Raw genomic sequence first — 20730 nt, 5'->3', positions numbered from 1 at the left:
ATGGATGGCTCTTTGTGCACAGGGACACAGACATGCTGGAACAGAAAAGTGCCTTCCCAAATCTTTTGCCACAAACTTAGATGCATACTATAACTGTCTTTGTATGCTGTAGCATCAACTTTAAATTCACTGGAATCCAAACCCATCCGCATTACCCAGATTCGATGATCAGACCGCCAGATAGTGATGCGTGATTCATCAGTCCAGCGAATACGTTTTCACCGTTCCAGAGTCCAGTGGCGCTGTGCTTTACACCACTCCAGCTTGCCATTGAGCGTAGTGATCTTACGCTTGTATGTGCAGCTGCACGGCCATGGACACCCATTTCATGAAGCTCCTGATGTACGTTTCTCGAGCAGGTTGTTTCCAGAGACAGTTTGGAACCATGTAGCGAGTGATCCAACAGAGGATAGTTGCGGGTTTTTAACAAGAATAGCACTTCCTGCTGACGAGGTGGGATTTAGCAGGGCACAACTGTCTTGTGGCAAAGCTTGCATCCTACGAGAGTGTGACGTTTAAAGTTACTGAGCCCTTTGTTACGACCCATTCTACGGCTAGTATCTGTGGAGATTGCATGGCTATGTGCTTGATTTTATGCACCTGATAGCAATGGGCGTGTCTGAAACACGGAAACACAATCATTACGAGGGGTGTCCACATATATTTGGTATATAGTATATACACTATACTTACCATATAGTGTATATACAGACAGGTAACACATTAAAGGAGAACATAAAGTGTCTTAGAACAGCTTTAAGGCACAGATTCAGGTTTCAGGAACTGTACTGGACAAATGAACACTATTCTTCGTAACGATATTCCCTCAGTTGGGTGTTTTGATAATGGAGAGTGCTATAACATGACACTCCAAAATCTCCTATAGGTGGTTAGTTGGGATGAGATCGGATGACTGTAAAGGCCATAAGCATACGATTTACATAATTTTCATCATCATACCATTCAGCAAGGCTTCGTGCACTACTGATGGGGGTGGGGTTATCCTGGAAGAGACCACTCCCATCAGGATAGACATGATTCATCACAGAATAAAGGTGATTAATCAAAAGATCTTTGTACTGATTTGTAGTGGCTCTTCTGTCTGCGGGGATCCCTGCAGGCCCCCGTGGTGGTCCGTGGTTAGCACGTTTGCCTTGCAATTTCCGGGGCTGGGGGTTCGAATCCCACCTCCGGTTTCCTCCCCCAGTCCAAAAACATGTTGTTGGCGGATTGGCATTTCCAAATTGTCCATAGTGCCACCCCAGAGTTCCCTTGGATATGTGAGCCGGTGTTGGATAAGCAGTATGAGAAATGGACAGATGGACCTGTCTGTATTTACAGAAACATAAAAAGCTTACAAAGACACACTGGAAACAATTCTTTCTTTGCAGTGTTTATTGAGCATAATGTTCCAACAAAACAGCCAACTTGCATTTTTAGGTCAAACCCGTTCGATATTTGGTGACGTGTCCATTTATTTATGAATATGTGGAATGATTAAAATGAATTAAACAGGATCCAGGCATATCATAACGTTAGAAAAGAAAAAAAAAATGAGAATGGATATAAAGCAAAAGGTTCTATGAACCACAAGAGTACGTTTAAATATAGGTAATATTTCCCCTGAAAATAAATTAGAGGCACTTTCACATGAAAAATCAGAACATGTAGAACACTCGCTTCATCACTAAAACCAAACCCACACTTGCAGTTCATACAGTCATCAAGCAGCACACTTAACTGCCGGGACATCCACAGGCCCTCCAATGACATACAAGATCACACTGATGAAAAGATTTTACCTTTGAGTCAGTACTGCATACACAAATTACCAAAAAAATAAAAAATAGAAAGAAAAGAAAATCAATCAGGGCATTAGCTCACATATCTAAATAAAGCAACGATTTGAAATGAAATGTATGATGTTTGCCAACTCATCAGTTTTAAACCAACTAGAACAACATCCAGCAGCCTCAATTATATTTAAGAACTACAGTCCGGAAGGCCACAACAGGACGATGCACGTGGTGAGTTCACATTTCCTTTCCATACATGCTTTCAAGGACATCTACTGTAGTTAAATGTTTATCACTGACACCACAGCATATTCCAGGCTTTTTCTGCACTTCATTTTTTTTTTTTTATAACATAAAAGGAAATGAATCTCCATCCACCTTCCATGGCTATTAAAACATGAGGACCGTTTCCCAGCACATCAGAGCTTTGGTGTAGCTGTTACATTGAAGGAAGGGACACTATGGCACGATAGTGCATAGTGTTATTTTAACTTTCCTTTTCAGGCAAATTAATACGATAAAGGAAAGGAAACCACTAGATCCTGTGCTCTACAGATGTTAGAGGGAAAAAAAAAAAAACAACAAAAAAAAAAAAAACCCCAACACAAGTTCTGATTGTAAAATGATTTGGCAGGGGACAAAAACTTAAAACCTCTCATTCAGGTCCTATGAAAAGGCCAATATAATAAGGGCACATCTCTTGGAAAAGCCACACACGAGAAAATTACCATCCAGTCTTCTTTAATACTAATGCGTAAATGCAAGATAAGAAAAGTGTGAACGGTAAATCATGAAACGACAAATTTTCAAAGTAAGCTTTGCATATACATCTCTTTCCTTCCAGTACTTCTTTAACTAGACGCTGTGTAGGATCCGGGGGATCTCAAGCCCTTTTGTATGAAATGGTGAGGTGTCCTGCAAGTTTCCACAAGCTCTGATTTTGGCTACGCTCAGCTACGTGTCCATGAAGGTAAACAAAAGCAATGTCCTGGAGCAGCGATGGGGGGAGGGGCTTTTTGTCCTCCAAAGCCAGTCCTCTCTAGCTGGGGGGCAGTGACTGATTTGTGTGTCGGCTCCATCTCCCCCTTACAGAGAAAAACTCAGAAGTTTTTGTTTTTTTTTGATTGACAGGATCCCTAGGGCTCCTCCTCCTACTGTCACGACTGCACAGTGCCCTTCAGGTACCACATTCCCCCTAGGCTGATGCAACATTCCTAGAGCAAAATAATGAATGCATTTGATAATTCAGCTTATATACACACACACTCACACATATTTTATATATATATATATATATATATATATATATATATATATATATATATATATATATATATATATATATATATATACACACACACACACACACACACACACACACACACACACACACATACATACATACACACACACAGTCAATTTACAAATGGGTGTAGGGGCATGTGGGGCGGGGGGTTTGGGTTTGTCTAATGTTCATTTGATACCTTGAGCAGCCTGTCCACGTCAGCCTTGGTGACAGCATCACCGAGCTCCTGTGTGAGTCGGGTCTGAATAATGTTTCTCCTTACGCGATAGTTCTTCATAAAGATCTCAAACAGAACTTGGCGGTGCTAGATGGGACAAACACGAGTAGGAATTTCAGATCAAAAGCAGAAGTAAACAAAATCAGTGACCAAAAAAAAAAAAGAAGTCATTATCATTGTGCTAAGTAGCAGGTTACACAAATAGCCACAATGGCAAATAATGGCAAAGTGGAGAAGAAAAGAAAAGAAAAAACAACAGTGCTGCAGAGTGTTACCTTATCAAACGTTTCACCATTCTCCCATAAGCCAAAGACTTTCTGTTCGTCTGCACTAGCACTGCTCTGAGGGGGAAACTGGAGAGAAAGAAATCGACATTTTAAAGAAAGAAAAAAAAACAAAACCCAAAACAAACAACTTTATATAGATAGGACAAAAACATGACAGACAAGCTTGCTAGTAAATTAAATGGCTAGAAAACAATAAAGGAAAGAGATATGAAAAAGATACAAGAAAGAAATATGAGCTCTATGGCAGAAAGAGATGAGAGATATGAGAAAGAGGTATGAAAGAGAAACAGGAGATAGAGAGATGAGAGAAAGATATACAAGAGAAAAAGAAATGAGCGAGACAGAGAGCGATATGAGAGATATAAGAGAAAGTGACACAAGTATCAGAAAGACACAGAGAAAGAGATACAAGAGAGATCTAAGAGAGTCAAGAGAAAGAGAGAGATATATAAGAAAGTGATACAAGCACAAGAAAAAGATATGAGAGAAAGAAAGAGATGAGATTAGAGAGATGGGTATAAGAGAAATATGAGAGAAAGCGATGATATATTACAGAGAAACATATGTAAGAGAACGTGATACGAGTGTGAAAAAAACCTGAGAGAGACAAAGGATGTGAGAGATACGAGAGAAAATGATGAGAGATGAGAGAGAAAGATATGAGATTAGACAGAGAGAAAGATGAGCGATATGAGAGAAGTTAGAGCAGAGGAGAGAGAGGAGTGACAGTAGAGCAGGAGAGAGATATGAGAGTGAGAAAGATGAGATATGAGAGAGAGAGAAAGAGATAAGTTACAGTAGAGAGAGAGATGAGAGGGAAAGAGATCTGAGAGAAAGATGTGAGGGCGAGAGAAAGAGATGAGAGAGAGATAAGTTAGAGCAGGAGAGAGAGATACATCAGAGAGAAAGAGATGAGAGTATGCTATGGGAGAGGGAGAGATAAGTTACAGTAGAGCAGGAGAGAGAGATACGAGAAAAAGAGAGGTCAGAGAGATAAGTTAGAGCAGAAGAGAGAGATGAGAGAGAGAGATGAGAAAGATATGAGAGAGAAAGAGATGAGAGAATGCTATGGGAGAGGGAGAGAGAGATAAGTTACAGTAGAGCAGGAGAGAGATGAGAGATAGCGTGAGAAGGATTTCAGAGAGAGAAAGAGATATGAGAGAGAGAGAAAGCAATGAGAGAGGGAGAGAGAGATAAGTTACAGTAGAGAAGGTGAGAGATATGAGAGTGAGAAAGATATGAGAGAGGGAGAGAGAGAGATAAGTTACAGTAGAGCAGGCGAAAGAGAGATACGAGAGAAAGAGATGTGAGAGAAGTTAGAGCAGGAGAAAGAGATGTGAGAGAAAGAGATGAGAGAACACTATGGGAGAGAGAGAGATGAGAGAACACTATGGGAGAGAGAGAGATAAGTTACAGTAGAGCAGGCGAAAGAGAGATACGAGAGAAAGAGATGTGAGAGAAGTTAGAGCAGGAGAAAGAGATGTGAGAGAAAGAGATGTGAGAACACTATGGGAGAGAGAGAGATAAGTTACAGTAGAGCAGGAGAAAGAGAGATACGAGAGAAAGAGTGGTGAGAGAAGTTAGAGCAGGAGAGAGAGAGAGATATGAGAGAAAGAGATGAGAGAACATCTGGTGAGAGAGCAGGAAGGAGAGAGAGAGAGATGAGAGGGAAAGAGGAATGTGAGATATGAGAAAGAGATATGAGAAATAGCTTCACAAAGACAGTAACCCAAGCTCAGGATCCGATAAGGTTTCTCCAGTTACCCTGGAGATAATTTATATAATACACAACATACAAGTCTAATTCAGTGATATTAATCTATTTTTTTTTTTTTTTTTTTTTAAATCCAGGCCAAACAAGACAACACAGTGACACTGAAAATATAAAACACAGAAAAGTGCATTCTAGCTCAGGCCTTCTGCGTTGAGGTTTGTATCTCGGAATAAGCCGAGATAAGCCGTATGCTTTTGGGATGTAATCAGACTGCCGCATCCCAAAAGCACCTTAAACTGATCAACACACACACACACCACGTCAAACGAGCAAGTATGAGCTTGAGGATTACAGTAAAGTCCATGAACACACACAGACAGGAGACTCTGCTCCACTCCCAAAGGCATTAGCTTCAACTTGACTGGTAATGAGCTTTGTCTCCATTAATAGTAAGTATAACTCAAGTCTTCCTGCCCTCCCCTGCACACCCAAAACCCAAAGCAAAGGATGATGCCTAAAACACAAACCTGGATTAGGCTACACAATGTGGACAACCAAAGACAACAGGTGTCAACCTTTTGTAACTAAAGCCCTCCCAAGCCTCCTCTATCATGTGGCACGCCCCCCCACCCCACACATATTGGAGGAGACCAGGTATAATGATCTATTCTATATAAAATCTATCTATATATATATATCCTGTCCTAATCTATAATCTGTTTTTGATAGATAGATTTTTTTTGGTTTTGTACTTTTTTAAAATGACACTTCATAACTTTTACTGATCTTTTTTTAAAATAACTTTTATAAAACTATATAACGGACAGGTCTGGAACACGAATGATGAAAAACGTTTCTGAACACTATGACTACTTTGAACAAGAGAACTAGACTGTAATAACGTGGCCTATTTTACATGTAAAACATGTTGCTTTTCATTCATCTTGAGTTCTAAAAACATTCGTATATGAAGGATGTAAATTGGGACGAAGGGCGCGTCTCGTTATCCATGACGTTGTTAAATCTCCGGCTCTCAGCCTTTCACTGAACAGCGCAGACGCAGAGAGAGGTGAGAGTGCAGCGGGAAAGCAAGACCTCGTGCTTGCAGGACAGTACTGGCGACATTTGGAAAGTTGCTAAGGTTTGTCCAAAAAGTCGCTAGATTTGTCGCTAGGTGCTTTTTTTTTCCCCAAAAAAAAGTTCCTAAAGGGGTCTGAAAAGTGGTTAAGTTGGCAGCACTGGTCTGCACTGACAGCTAGATAAAAGGCAGGATAAGCTCCGCCTCTCCCCAGCAACAAGAAAATACAGAAGGAGAGGGAACGCGGGGTTTTTCATTTATACACATTCTATTTGAAAAGCAATAAAAATACACCGAGTACACAAATGATGCCCTGTCTGTCTTTTTTTTTTCTTTCTTGAAAACAACCTGCGCCCCACTTCCGATCTCTCCGACCCCCCCCTAGTTGAGGACCACTGGTCTACTAGATACAATGAAAATACTAAACACAAAACATCAAAAATACTCCAGCAAACAGCGCAGCACAACTTGCCAACAAATCCACACCCAGGACTGAGTGTATCCAGGCTGACTCTGTGACTCTGTGTCCCATTACACAACGTTACCATGATATAACCCTCACTAGGCTACAAACCAAGTTTAGAGGAAGCTATTTAGATCATTTCAAGGTCCAGAGGTAAGAAATATAAAAATCAAAACTGATTCTAGACATTACTATTTTTAGGCTGTTTTATTTGTGCAGCAAAGAACGAGTTAAACGGCTACACACAGGTCATCAATTTCCATTTCCAGCTTCAGTGCTTTCTTTCTTTTTTTTTTTTTTAAAGCTACACATCAAAAGTAATAAACTGGTACAAGAAACATGCAAAATAATAAATCTGGTGTATGATAGTACACTACTTATACATGTACCAGTTCTTACAATGCACTTCTGTGGACTTGTGTATAAGGAAATTCCTTATAGTTGTAGTTAATGATGGATGGAGGATGCGATGGAGGGTTTATTCCCGCCATGTTCAACTCGGGCCTCGCTAGCGTCTGAACACACTTATCTGACTCTGACCTAGCCGAGTGAGAGCGGCTCCAGAATTTTATTTGCGTTTTATTTCGCTTAAAAGACAACAAAAATCCTGCTGGAGGAATTTCTTAAATAGTGGGCAAACGTAGAATTAAAACATGTATGCCTCACGCTCTTCTCTAATCTACATCTTTCTTTACTGTCTGCCTCACTGTTATTCCACAGCCCTGATTAGTTGAGCTCCCCAGTCTAAGTTATGCAAATTAGGTGAACCACAATACAGTCTATGTAAAAGTCTTCATACAAACACATTACTGGAAGAGTTTCATACTGGCTAGTTTCATGCAAGAGTATCATCTACTGATGGATGATACTCTTAGCGAGTTTCTCTCTCTCTCTCTCACCTTACTGAAATATTTTTCTTCTGTTTTCAGCTTCCTTAAAGAGGACAGCGGGTTGCGCAACGCTCCTCAACAGAACATGGATGAGAAGTGTGTCTCTAAAAGCACGTTCAAAGTGTTGCAGAGTATCATTGTATCGAATTACCTTTATCTATCGGTGGCACTCCGACTCTTCAAACTGTTGCGTGTTTAAAGCAGACTGTTGCTTAAGCGACTTAAAAAAAGAAGAAGGAAACGCTCGAGAAATACAATCTAGTGAGACAAAACAGTCACTAACTATTTCGTTCAGAATCCGTCTTATAAGCAAGACAAAATGTACCGCATCTGTACAACTGGAAACGATTAGCTAGCGACCAATCGCTCAGAGTAATTAACGTGCAAGGATTAACAATAGCAAAAATGTCGCATGTTTATTTCCCCGAGTTTGTTATTGTTGCTCTGCCGGTGGATCTAAATTCATAAATCACAAGATGATGAATAAAAAGAAAGGCTTCATGCTTCCTAAACTGTTCTGCTTGACCTACTACATTTATTTAACTGGAAACACATGACTATAATTCTAGAAATCAAGCAAAAGGAATCAGGATCGTTTCAAATAACTGTGCTTGTACTGCTGAAGCAACAAAAACACTCAGAAGAAACATCACCAAAACAAACACAACAAAAGATACGCTTGTAGGAATTCACAGGAAAGTATTGACCTCTGTTTTGCTCGACATTGACTACGTTTACATGGACAGCATTAATCTAATTATGGACCTTATTCTTAATAAGACAATATTGTGATTAAGGTGTTTACATGAGTCGCTTTTAGAATACTCCTTTCATGTACCCGTTTTACATGTTATAGAACATAGCTCGATTAACGGCTCATGTCATTACGTCACCACGCCACGCCATCCGACGTTCCCTCCAGAATTTCACGTATCGACGTACAGTTGGTCTTCGTTATGGGACCGTATACCGTTTTGGGTGTTTTTATTTTTAATTTGGCGAAAGCTTCAAGTTCAGTTAATTATTTTTCATGATGCACGTGCAAATAGACGACTGCTTGAAGCCGTGGGCTGCGTCCCAAACCGCGTACTTACCTACTATATAGTATATAGAAATACATGCATTCCTTCTACTATATAGTAAGTAAGTACGCGGTTTGGGACGCAGCCGTGCTCTCGTTTGCCGTAAAACGGTTGAGCGCTGCCGTGTGTGATCGTGTCCTGTCGCAAAATGCGGTGAAAACTCTCACACGATGTTAATAGTGTGATTAAGGTGTTTACATGTCTGTAATACACCTCGATAATGCGACTAAAACAGGAATACTCCACACGTCTTAATTCCATTTATGTTTACCTTAATCACACTAAAGTCATCCTCAAAGTAATCAAAAACTGCTGTTTACACGGTAGTTTCTTAAATCAGAGTATTGTCTTAATCGGGTTAATATTGGATTATTGTTGTCCATGTAAACGTACTGATTAGGGCTGCACAATTAATCGAATATCGATCGGGATTACGATTCTGACTGCCCACGATTAAATCAACATGATCGGCTGCGATATTGACGTTTAAAGTTCGTCCTCCGCTGCAGATCAAAACAAGCGCTTCCTAAACTTACAGCCAATCACCATAGAGCGGCGCAGGGAATTTGTAGTGCCAAAACCCAGAAACGAGAGCATTTTAGCGCTCGATCTGCCAGCTTCGCTTCGTGTTCCAGCGCTTTGCGCGAGGGGAAATCATGACGTTAACATGATGCCAAATGGAACTACAGAGGTTGTCGGGGACATTAAACGTCATCACGCCGAACAGGAAAAAACTTTGCAGATAAACTCAGGGCTCTACAGTGAGACCATTTTACTCGCATTTGCGACTGAAAAGTACGTTGTGCGACTGTGAATAAATATTTAGGAGCACCGGTGCGAGTGATCTGTTCGGAGTTGTATAACACAATCGGAATAAAAACTACAGGAAGTCCAAAATGCATCTACACCGGGCAACAGTTACTTTCACACTGCTTTTCATCACCTCAGTCAACCGAACAAGTGTGTAAATACTGCAAAGAAGCCATTATGATGAAAAAAGTAACATTGTAATCATCTGTTTCTCTCAACAAACCGCCTCTCAAACCGCCATCTTTTATTAATCCTGCAAAATGACCTGAACCTGCGACTGTGACATGCTCGTGTAGTCACAGCGGCGTCGGGCGGAGGAAATTAATAACAATGTTAACGCTACAAGGTGGGTTTAATTCAGACTTCTTTATTAAATAATTCCGCACCAATCGAAGGGGCAGTGGAAGCTTGGCAGGTTAAGGCTCTGGGTTACTGATCAGAAGGTCGGGGGTTCAAGCCTCAGCACTGCCAAGCTGCCACTGTTGGGCCCTTGAGCAAGGCCCTTAACCCTCTCTGCTAACCCTCATAAAAATATGTTGTCCCTAAAATCAATTAATAATCGTGATCTCAATATTGATCAAAATAATCGGAATTATCACTATGGCAATAATCGTGCAGTCCTAGTACTGATTGACGCTGCCTTTGAAAGGCACAGTGACGTTTTGAAAGGAGCATCAGGTCTTGAAATGTACTCACAGGCACTAGGATCTGTTTGCAGTGGCTGTGGAGGATCGTGTCCTGGAGCATGCGGTCTGTGACGTGGCCGAACCGGCTGTGTCCTGTAGGAAGGCTGGCCAGGTGCAGGTTGAACAGGCGTTTGACCTCGCTGAGGCACAGCACAAAGTGTTTCCGGAAAGTGCTCCGTACAAAGTCTTGGAGCTCCGGGGTAGGGGACTGCGCTGCCCCGTACTCACTGTGGAGGTCCGTGTTAGGGGAGTCTGATGAGGGATAACCGTTGACCGAACCGTTTGGAACTGAACTGGACGTGTCCATAGGCTCCTCAGAGTCGCTCATGGGTTCTTCTTTAATCTGCACCGTTGTATTAGTTCCACCGGAGCCAGAAGACATGGAGGCTGCTTTCAGTCTTCGGGCGTCCAATTCTTTCTGCAGAGAGGTATGACGCTCCCGTGCATTCTCTCGAGCTGCCTTGAGACGCTGCTCACCGCTAACATGAACCGAGTCTGTAACACACACACACAAATATATATATATGCACTCGTTCGTAAGACAGATCGAGCAAAGACAAAAGGTCTACAAGAACGCAGCACTGAAAGACAAGAAAGATAGTTTACAGAGTTCAGATAAATACCCATTTGCGCATCCTTCTTGTGCAGGAAGTCCTCCTTTGAGAAGTTGAAAACTTTTTCTAACCTGCAAAATCACAAACGTGAATACACTCGTTACACCAAATGAGAAGCATCGCTCGTTCCGTACGCACCATAAACCCATTAACTCGTCAACAAGCAATAGTTTCGCAATTCATTTTACTTGTTCTGGATGCCCAGCCACAGCATGTGCTGTCTCTGAGCCACGTCAGGATGCTTCTTGACAAAATCGTGGTCTGTAGGCAGCAGGAACTCCCAGCCTCTGTTTGCTCTGGGAACAGCCATCTGTTCCAAAAAGTCCTTGACGTCCTCAGGAGGCAGCTGAAAGCACCATAAAAACCATGAGGCCCATTCAAACTCATATTCAAAAGTATTTATCATACAGCTGTCATCAGCGAAATGATTCTGATTCTGATTAACCCCCAAATAAAGACCAGCTGTTTCTGTAGAATCTTCTAGGTTTCATCCTACACCGAAGCCATGGTCCACAAAAAAAAGGTATAATTAATTCAATAATTTCAAAAGGTATGTTTGGGGCAATAAAAGCACATCATCAAAAGAACACAACACCCACGGTGAAGCATGGCGGTGGCAGCATCATGCTTTAGGCCTGCTTTTCTTCAGCCAGAACACCGGGTTTTATTAAGGTGGAGGGAATCATGAATAGCTACAAAAATCCGGTCAAGACGGAGTGCTTCAACAAAAGTATTAGTTTAGGGGTGTGCACACTTACGCAACTAGGTTATTATAAAGTTTTTAATTTTTGTCCCCCCCCGGCAAAACGCCAACAACCCCCACATTATACTTAAATAAATAAATAAATAAATAAATAAATAAATAAATAAATAACCCTTTCTCTGGCACTTACACATCTACTCTGCACACTTTGCTTCTCTAGAACTCAATTGAAAGATCTTGTATGGTAGCACTACTTGTATTGTTCTCCACTTTGCTTGTATTTCCTCATCTGTAAGTCGCTTTGGATAAAAGCGTCTACTAATAAATTAATATATGTAATGTAACGTAAATGTGATTTTGGTTTGTTTTTATAATAAATTTTGAGCCGGGAAAACATCATCACGCATGCCTACCACCCACTCAGCCTCCTTTATTTCTCAAATACATTTTATATCCGACACGAAATATGGACAACATATAAACCGTTTCAACTTAAAGCCCAACAAGCCCTAACAACACTGAGCCGAGCTCCATGCCGAACATCATCCGACCTACCTTTGTGAGAGCAGCGACCTCTTTTCTCATGAGCGACCGCTCGTTTGTGAATCTCCACATCTACAAAAAAAAAATCAGTGCAAACAGACTTTTATTTATGCGATTGCACCGTATGTAATCGGATAAAAGCGAGTCAAATCAGTTTCACGGTGTAGCGTAGCGATTTTGTGTTTTGCGCGAACTCACCACAAAGTCGCGGCCCCTACAGAGCACCTCTGCAGGCACGCCGCTGTGCGGACTGCAGGTGGACTTGGGATACAGAACGTCGCTGAAAAACAATCATTCACAGGAATCGCTATTAAACAAGCCGTCGTACATCAGCGTGATACACGCGTCTACTTAACACCTTATTAAACAAATAGTCGGCAAATAGAGGTGCGTAGATTTATTTTAACATCAATTACTTTATTATACCGAGCGATTTATTATATTTAGGACAAAGACAACACGCACCTCTTGACAACCCAGTTTCCCTGGACGAGCATCGCCACCTGCTGTATGCAGCGCAGTACTGCAGTGGAGTCTGTGCCCGAAGCAAGCAGCCCCATCAGATTGGCAAACGGCATGACCTTGACTGAAGCAGATAATCGAATAAATATCAAATCTTGCAATACGAAAGGTCTTGACGGATTGAAATAGAATATGTACTAAACGTACCGTTCTTCATCAAGGTCTTCACCTGATCTCCAAGTGGCAATGTACGTAGTTGGGCCATAGAAAGCACATTACTAGGTCCCATTGGCTTAACCCTAAAAGACGCAACATTTTTACAAGCTTTTTAAAAAATTACTGAGAGAACCTGAAGGAAATTTAGGGACGGAGGGATTTTTACTTACACTTTTTCTTCCGTCAGTGGAGGCATAAGCATGGCCAGATACTCACTGGTAAAAGAAAAGCCTGATTAGCTTCGCAATCCAACCAACTATATATATGATGCTTGCCTTTATACTGTATGATGACAACTTTACAGGATGCTTTTAATCCCAAAATTAATTCTACTTAGGGTGTTTCCTGGAAAATAAACAGGAATCAAAAACATCCATTCTCCCTGCCAACAATTTTATAATAGATATGAAAATATAGAACGCTTTCCAAAAATATTCCCTTAATATTCGAGGTCAGGTGGGCATCCGCAACAAGATGTCTCCTCTATGATAAAACTCTTGCGTCCGGACGGCTGTAAATTATGACAAGGGCGAGTTGGTATTATTATTTTATTATTTTTTTTTTTTTTTTTGGGGGGGGGGGGGATATTTAATTTCCTGCATTTTATGCTTTCATCACACATGCTGATAAGCTCACGAGTGTATCCGCTACATATTTAAATCAAACTACAACGGTGACACTGTGGTATATAGAGTAAGGCTTTTAGACAGCCTGTAGCAGCCATTTAAACGGCCCGTTTAATCAGGCATCTCTCTTTTTTTTAATCGAAAGGGCTTCCAGATATTTATGTATGTAGTTTTAACACCATGTCAGCAACCAGACTGTTCACATGGCAAAGAAAAGGTACATCCATAAGTATTTATGATATTAAATAAGACACTTAAAATTTATACAAGATAAAAACTGTCAAATCTGTTCAGATGGTACTTTTAAAAAAATATATCTATTAAACAGGTCTCTGAATGAAAATGCTGGCTCTTAATTCCAAAGGATTTACAGTTCAGTAAAATGTGCTTGATGGTCTTCACCAGTCAGTAAAAATGCATAGGTTAGTCTTGAATGGCCCAGTCTGCCTCTGGTAAACACTATTTGGTCATGTCTAGATTAAAAATTGAGAGTAATTTCTTTAGGTCCTGGGGTTTATTTCTAAAAGGGCTTCCCGGGCTTGGAGGCTTAGTGGTTAGCACGCTCGCCTCGCGCCTCCGGGGTTGGAAATTCGAATCCCGTCTCTGCCCTGTGTGTATGGAGCTTGCATGTTCTCTGGGGGAGGTTTCCTCCAGGAACTCTGGTTTCCTCCCACGGTCCAAAGACATGCGTTGTAGGCTGATTGGCATTTCCAAATTGTGTGAATGCGAGTGTGATTGTGACCTGCGATGGGTTGGGTCCAGGGTGTCCCCCGCCTTGTGCCCCGAGTACCCTGTGATAGGCTGCGTAGGATAAGCGGTATGGAAAATGGAAGGATGAATGGGTTTCCAGTGCAACAAAATATAGGTGACAAACCACAGCAACTTATACTTTATATAATAAAAAAATGTATTTAAAAAAATAAAAAAACTTCCAACACATCCATGAGTCCAGGACTGCTGTCTGTTTATTATGATAAATCAAAGGGGATTTTTGCCCTATCGCGAGTTCTTCGAACACTTACCTTGGCGTTTTCACTAACTCCGTGTTCTCGGTGGTATCCATGGCCTGGCAGTAAAGATACTGACGTTCGTGCTCTGAGCGCCCATCCTACAAGTTGAATGACCAAGATCAGAGAAAGCAGCAGTCTAACAAAAGTTATCCAGCTAGCAGCAATCTGAACAGCTTAATCTAATCTAGTAAACCGATTTCACCATGTTTTGGTGAGCGTTATGTCACGTATCCATTAGCTACGTCGTATAGATTTAACTTAAATCAAACAGAACCTTCACCCTGCATATTGATAGCATGCCACCGTATGACGTATGGTTATGTCTCTACAGTACATTTCCTTGCATAATAGTGCATGAAGAATTCATTCACTTTCCTCATTTGAGTTTAGCGCCACAACAGCAAAGGCAATGTCAGAGCGTAAATACAGGCCTAGCCTATACCATTGTTTTGTCGAAGAGTCGTGATTACAACACCTTTAGATTACACACAAGACCAGGAGCACTGATTTAGAACTATGATACAATTCAGAACCTACATCAAAAGCGTTAAAACTGAAGAAAAGTTACAGACACGCTTGCCAGCCAATTAGAAACTAGTATTTTCTGTAACTAGGGTATAATCTATAATAAACAATGATGACAGCCGATTAGGCTCTCGCGCTTTAAACTCCGACTCGGAAACAGGCCGACTTATTTGGGTCACACCTACCTTTAAACCGTGGTAGTGTAAATGAACCCACGGTTCTTCAGCCTGTTTTTTCTGCAGGAACTCGTAGGACTGGATGCGCCGCTGACGGGCCTGCTCGGACTCCGGCCTGGAAAACCTCACCTTAACCAAAGAAAAGGCACGGTTTCTGAGATACCTACGATACAAACCGTCACTGGAAAGCTCAATCAGAAAGGTACAGTTCGCAGACGTGCACTAAATTCATTTAATTTAGCTGAAGCTCTTACGGTGATCTGCTTGGTATCTTCCTCCGCCTCATCCTGAGAAGAGTCTCCAGCTATTAGGATACAATTGCAGGAAAATATCATACTGGTTTACACGTGACAAAAACGTATAGAAATCTTAAATTACGCGCATGTATATAATTATAAGATTTAACATTTTTTAAAAACGTCAGATTTCCTCCTAATGCCGTCATCAATATTTATTTATGTCCAAGTGAATATTGGTTCAACGTAGGGATGGGTGATATGACCAAAATGTGTCACGATGTGTCAAGACATTTCTACAATACCGATATATCATCACAATATACAAGTTTACTTAAAAAAACAAAAAACATTTTGTTAAAATTTTCATTAATAACGCGTTTATATATTGCCTACAAAAATTATGCAACACTGAAGAGGAGGAAAAACTTGTTTAACATTTTACAATTTTAATGACTCAAACATTAGAAAACTTTCGTTTGAATCTTGATTCCCGATGAATCCAGAGCGCGCCAGACCGACAGACAGGCCGAGCGCCAGACAGACCGACAGAGCGTCAGACAGACAGACTGACAGAGCGCGCCAGACAGACGGACAGAGCGCGCCAGACAGGCAGACCGACAGAGCGCCAGAAAGACAGAGTGACAGACAGAGCGCCCGACAGACAGAGCGACCGACAGACAGAGCGACCGACAGACAGAGCGACCGACAGACAGAGCGACAGAGCGCGCCAGACAGCGAGCGAGACAGACAGACAGCGAAAGAGAGCGTGACAAAGAAAGAGAGTGTGAGAGAGAGAGACAGAGAGAATGACTGTTGTCTCTCAGACAGTCCACAACTCTAACTATAAACCACATATTATTTTTGTATAACAGCACGGCCTGTCACAGTGTTATTCCTTACATAATTTCTAACAATATCAATGTCATATCGTCCCCACTTCACAGGATAAACAAATAGAAGATTAAAACCCGAAGCTCTCACTTACCTTCATTGGCTGCCTCCCTTTCCTTGTGTTTACTGTCAGCTTTATCTAGATATGAAAAGCTGGGCCTCATCTGCAGAATGCCCTGTAATGGCGTGAGGTGAAGCTCACCTGCCAACAACAGTCAGTCAGTCAGTCAGACAAATGTCACACTACTCAGCAGTAACAGACGCATTAGAGCAGAGACACACACACACACACACCGTACCTTACCTTTACGAAACACTGCAGCAGCATAGCGACTGGTATTTGTTGTTGCCTGAATCGATGAGAATGTTTGCTTATCCATCATTTTACTTTAGAAAAAGAGAAGAAAAATATTTTTTTTTAAAAACACGGACTCAAGGCTTTGGAAAAAAAGAACTCGAAGGACAAATCTTGCATCAAATAAGTTACAAACATGGAGTAAGTGCTGGAGTCTTCCAGTGACGTGCCGTCCACGTTCAGCGCAATCTGCTCCCCTTTACTGCGGCAGTAGTTCGGACTCATGGTGTCAATCGCCACCTCAATTTCAACCTGAACGTATGAATAAGACGTACAACACGTCACATGATAAAGGAAGTTTATAAAGGGGTGAGGAAAAAAAAAAAAGTGTCTAATACACTACAAAAGTAGCATTACCTTTTGCTGCTTGGGTTTAATTTTTGCTGTTAAATGAGTCATGTCGTCATAGTTCATATTAGCAGGACGCACAGGATACTGTAACAGGAGACATTTGGGATATTGCACAACCACAGTAACCTTACACCGTAAAAAAAACCCACCACAAAAACACACAATAAGCCTTAGACGTAGTGGATGTTAACTGCTATTCCTACCTGGAACAAATACAGCTTGTCTGAAAGACTTTTGGCAAGGTACACATCAATCTTCAAGAAAGGAGGACAAAGCAAATGGAATCGGTGGTTAGTGTTTGTGGCGAGTTTAATAACACCGCTGTCATTCTCTGTAGAAAAACGACGGGTCAGAAACAGACCTCTTGTATAATGGGGTCATCCTCCTCTCCGCTGGCCATCGTGGAGGGACGAGGAGGAAAGTTGCAGCACAGAAACGCTGGAGCGCTCGCAGCACAGCATGCAACAACTTCTGTAGACAAAACGGCAGACGTTAGCACCGCTGTGTCATTCTGATTATCGCAATGTAGTCCCTATGAAAAAGCAGTTATTGTTCACTGTAGAGAGTATTTCGAATGAGTGAACATTGACACTTTAATTTTCCAAGACTACACTTTGGTGTAAATCATACGGTGCGTGTGCTCGGGAACATGGGCTCGAAAATATTTTCGAAAAGAAGCCAAATCTACAGTCAACTACACAACAGTACGCTCGGAAAGGTCTTTTATTCTTTCGCTTTCGAGTCCCTATGATAGCAAAATGGACGTTTTGTGGCTTTTAGTATGAATACGTCAGCCTTAAGGTTATCTATAAGCTAGTGCGCTCCAAAACAAGGACGAAATTCGCGTTTACAAGATGTACGCATTCAAAATTTACAGTCTCTCTCTCTCTACCACTAATACGGATCAACAGTTTTGATGACATCACTCTGCACTTCAGCTTCTCGTCAGATTTTCCGTCCAATCAAATGCTCTCTAAAGTGTGAAGTGTCCTGCCCCCGACATGATAAAAATCCATGGTACTAACTGTTAAATACGGCTTAACTCAGCTGTGAGGTAAGATAAAAAAAACCTCACCTGGCTATTTTAAAAGCCCTGACTTACTGTTTCAGTGGAAAATACGTCAACACGGTGAATAACGCTGCGCGTTTCAAGGCACTTTCAACAGAACTGAACACAGAACTGCTGTCTTGCATTCACGTGCAAGATCTGTGCCACGTCAGTCAACGTCACACATCTTCACGGCACAAATCATGTCAGAGAACCAAACTGGAAAGTGTCATATCTAACATGGGTCCAGCGATTAGGCCAGCAGGGACACATCCCTAACACTAAGCTACTACTCATTCATCCTTCTTCGGTAATACTGTATCCTGATCAAGGCTGCAGTGGATCCAGAGCCTATCCCAGGAACACCGGCCGTGAGCTGGGAATACAACCTGGATGATACACTGGTCCATCTCAGGGTGCCATGCGCATATACACACACTAGATTAACACTTTAGAGTAGCCAGTTAATTAACTACCATGTTTTAAGTTGGTGGGAGGAAACCAGAGAACCTCGAGGAAACCCTTGTGGACACTGGGAGAACACAAAGCTGTAAAAATAAATAAATAAATAAATAAATAGTCCATCCATCTTCTACACCGCTTATCCTTCAGGGTCGTGGGGAACCTAGGGTACTAATCCATCGCAGGGCACAATCACATACACACCTTAATCACATTATTAACGTCGTGTGAGTTTTCACCGCATTTTGCGACAGGACATGTACACACGCGGCAGTGCTCAATCGTTTGACGGCAAACAAGAGAGCACGGCTGCGTCCCAAACCGCGTACTTACCTCCTATATAATAGACGAGATACTGTCTATATAGTAGCTGAAATACGTGCAAGTATATGGTTTGGGACGCAGCCCATGGCTTCAAGCAGTCGTCTATTTGCACGTACAGCACGACAAATAATTAACTGCACTTGAAGCTTTCGTAAAAATAAAAAATAAAAACACCCAGAACTGTATACGGTACCATAACGAAGACCAACTGTATGTCGATATGTGAAATTCTGGAGGGAACGTCGGACGGCGTGGCGCGGAGACATAATGACGTGTGCTGTTAATCGATCTATGTTCTATAACATGTAAAACCTGAACGTGAAAGGAGTATTCGAAAGTGACTCATGTAAACACCTTCATCACAATATTGTCTTATTCAGAATAAGGTCGATAATTAGATTACTGCTGTCCATGTAAACGTAGTCTATAATGCACGTCGATAATGCGACTAAAACAGGAGTACCCCACATGTCTTAATTCAATTTGTGTTTACTTCGAGTAGGACATTAGTCGGATTAAGTTAATCAGAAATCGCTGTTTGCATGCTAGTTTCTTAATCAGAGTATCATCTAAATCGGGTTAACATCGGATTATTGTTGTCCATGTAAACGTACTGATTGTCTAGGATAACCGCTACAGAAGATAGATAGATGGATGGAAGCCACTTTAATATAGCTGATGCAACCATGACGTCATCAGTGTGACTGTCATTCCGTTACAACACCAGCAATGTATCTTAAAGCCAAATTGATCCGTTTATAATGTGAAACTACAGTTCTAGATAGAATAAACCGCTGGAGTCATAAAGTGTAGCTTTTAAAACCCTAAACGCAGCTGTTTTGGGATGAAACACCACCAATGCTAGCACATCGGCCTGAGCACCTTCACTACAGACTGCTCTTTCTTTTTAGAGTATAGGAAAAAAAGATCAAAACACAACAGGATCAGGCCAAAGTCAGACAACTCTGTCAATATAAACATCCCGAAAGGATTTGTAAAGCCTACTGTACAGCTAGCTGGCTGCTAACAAACCACACTAATACTGTCTTCACTTCATCTAGCCGTGTCTTTTATTCTTCTTTCTTCTCTAGATCACTTAACCTGCTCAAAATCCTCCTGCATTTCAGGGTTTATTTACTAGTATTTATTTATTTATTTTTTTTATCCAAGAAGAAGTCTTACTGAAATCTCAGTGCTGCTTTATAAACAGTCGCGCATATATCAGTGTTAAAGCTGTTCAATCCACTACTTATGAGTGAAGATCCTCAGGATAATCCTCCTGGTGGTCCAGATAAAACCCTGAGAACATCCGCGTTGGACCATTATCATGAATGAGAACACTACATGCTATGTGCTACAAACGTTTCCAGCTTATGTATGGAAGTTAGCTAGTTAGCTAGCTAGCTAGCTACATGACGTGATAGCTAAGCAAGCCTCAGCACGTTTTCAGGCCGACATTACTATCCTGGTTCTATTAGATAACAGTTAAAAGTCCACATTCAGACCTGAGGTGTTTAAGACAGACTTGACTCTTCTCTGTCGCAGTGCGTCAACTTTCTCCACTGTCCTCGTCCGTTAACTTCATTGCTGGCAGTGGAGGACTGTGTCGGATACCATGTTTCTGAATCCGGCTCTTCCTACAGACACGTGGGGAGGAGCAGAGCCTAAAGCGGACTGCTTTTTCTACCCACAATGCAGCGCGGTGGAGTGCACTTAGTGTCCACACACACACACACACACACACTCTCGACTTTCCTGTCCAAACAGATCAAAAGTTATCATCATACCAGTGATGTAACTCTTTATTTTCCTCATACTTACTGTATATTGATGTTATGTGGTGTTGTTTCTCCTGT

At 41.5% G+C, this 20730-nt stretch overlaps 1 protein-coding gene across 2 annotated transcripts; it reads right to left on the bottom strand.

The window, feature by feature from the left end:
• Nucleotides 1-508: 508 nt before the first annotated feature.
• polr3e (polymerase (RNA) III (DNA directed) polypeptide E) lies at nucleotides 509-20628 on the bottom strand. Of its 2 annotated transcripts, none has more exons than XM_053640099.1 (21): nucleotides 20380-20628; nucleotides 17402-17511; nucleotides 17244-17294; nucleotides 17047-17124; nucleotides 16826-16941; nucleotides 16639-16721; nucleotides 16429-16536; nucleotides 15459-15508; nucleotides 15214-15333; nucleotides 14516-14601; nucleotides 13038-13082; nucleotides 12859-12950; nucleotides 12655-12775; nucleotides 12388-12469; nucleotides 12202-12261; nucleotides 11132-11289; nucleotides 10953-11014; nucleotides 10340-10824; nucleotides 3595-3672; nucleotides 3281-3406; nucleotides 509-3010 (listed from the first exon to the last, which is right to left on the bottom strand). In XM_053640099.1, the coding sequence occupies exons 2-21, from the start codon at nucleotides 17438-17440 to the stop codon at nucleotides 2954-2956; spliced, it is 2097 nt and encodes a 698-aa protein (XP_053496074.1). In that variant the 5' UTR covers nucleotides 17441-17511; nucleotides 20380-20628; the 3' UTR covers nucleotides 509-2953. The 2 variants fall into 2 exon arrangements, with proteins under 2 accessions (XP_053496074.1, XP_053496075.1); XM_053640100.1 differs by having other exon boundaries at nucleotides 17402-17508; nucleotides 20380-20448.
• Nucleotides 20629-20730: the final 102 nt, after the last annotated feature.

The sequence above is a fragment of the Ictalurus furcatus genome, chromosome 13 (genome assembly GCF_023375685.1).
Source record: "Ictalurus furcatus strain D&B chromosome 13, Billie_1.0, whole genome shotgun sequence".
Taxonomy (NCBI): Eukaryota; Metazoa; Chordata; class Actinopteri; order Siluriformes; family Ictaluridae; genus Ictalurus; species Ictalurus furcatus.
The sequence above is the reverse complement of the archived record's forward strand: the minus strand, read 5'-3'. Positions and strand labels throughout refer to the sequence as shown.

What these genes read in the sequence shown, in the direction of transcription:
- polr3e (XM_053640099.1), bottom strand. Translation starts at nt 17,440, where the DNA reads ATGGCCAGCGGAGAGGAGGATGACCCCATTATACAAGAG. An exon ending in AAGATACCAAGCAGATCACC is followed by an intron (nt 15,334 to 15,458) that starts GTAAGAGCTTCA and finishes TCTTTGGTTAAG; the next exon opens with GTGAGGTTTTCCAGGCCGGA. An exon ending in GTAGGGGCCGCGACTTTGTG is followed by an intron (nt 12,262 to 12,387) that starts GTGAGTTCGCGC and finishes TTTTTTTTGTAG; the next exon opens with ATGTGGAGATTCACAAACGA.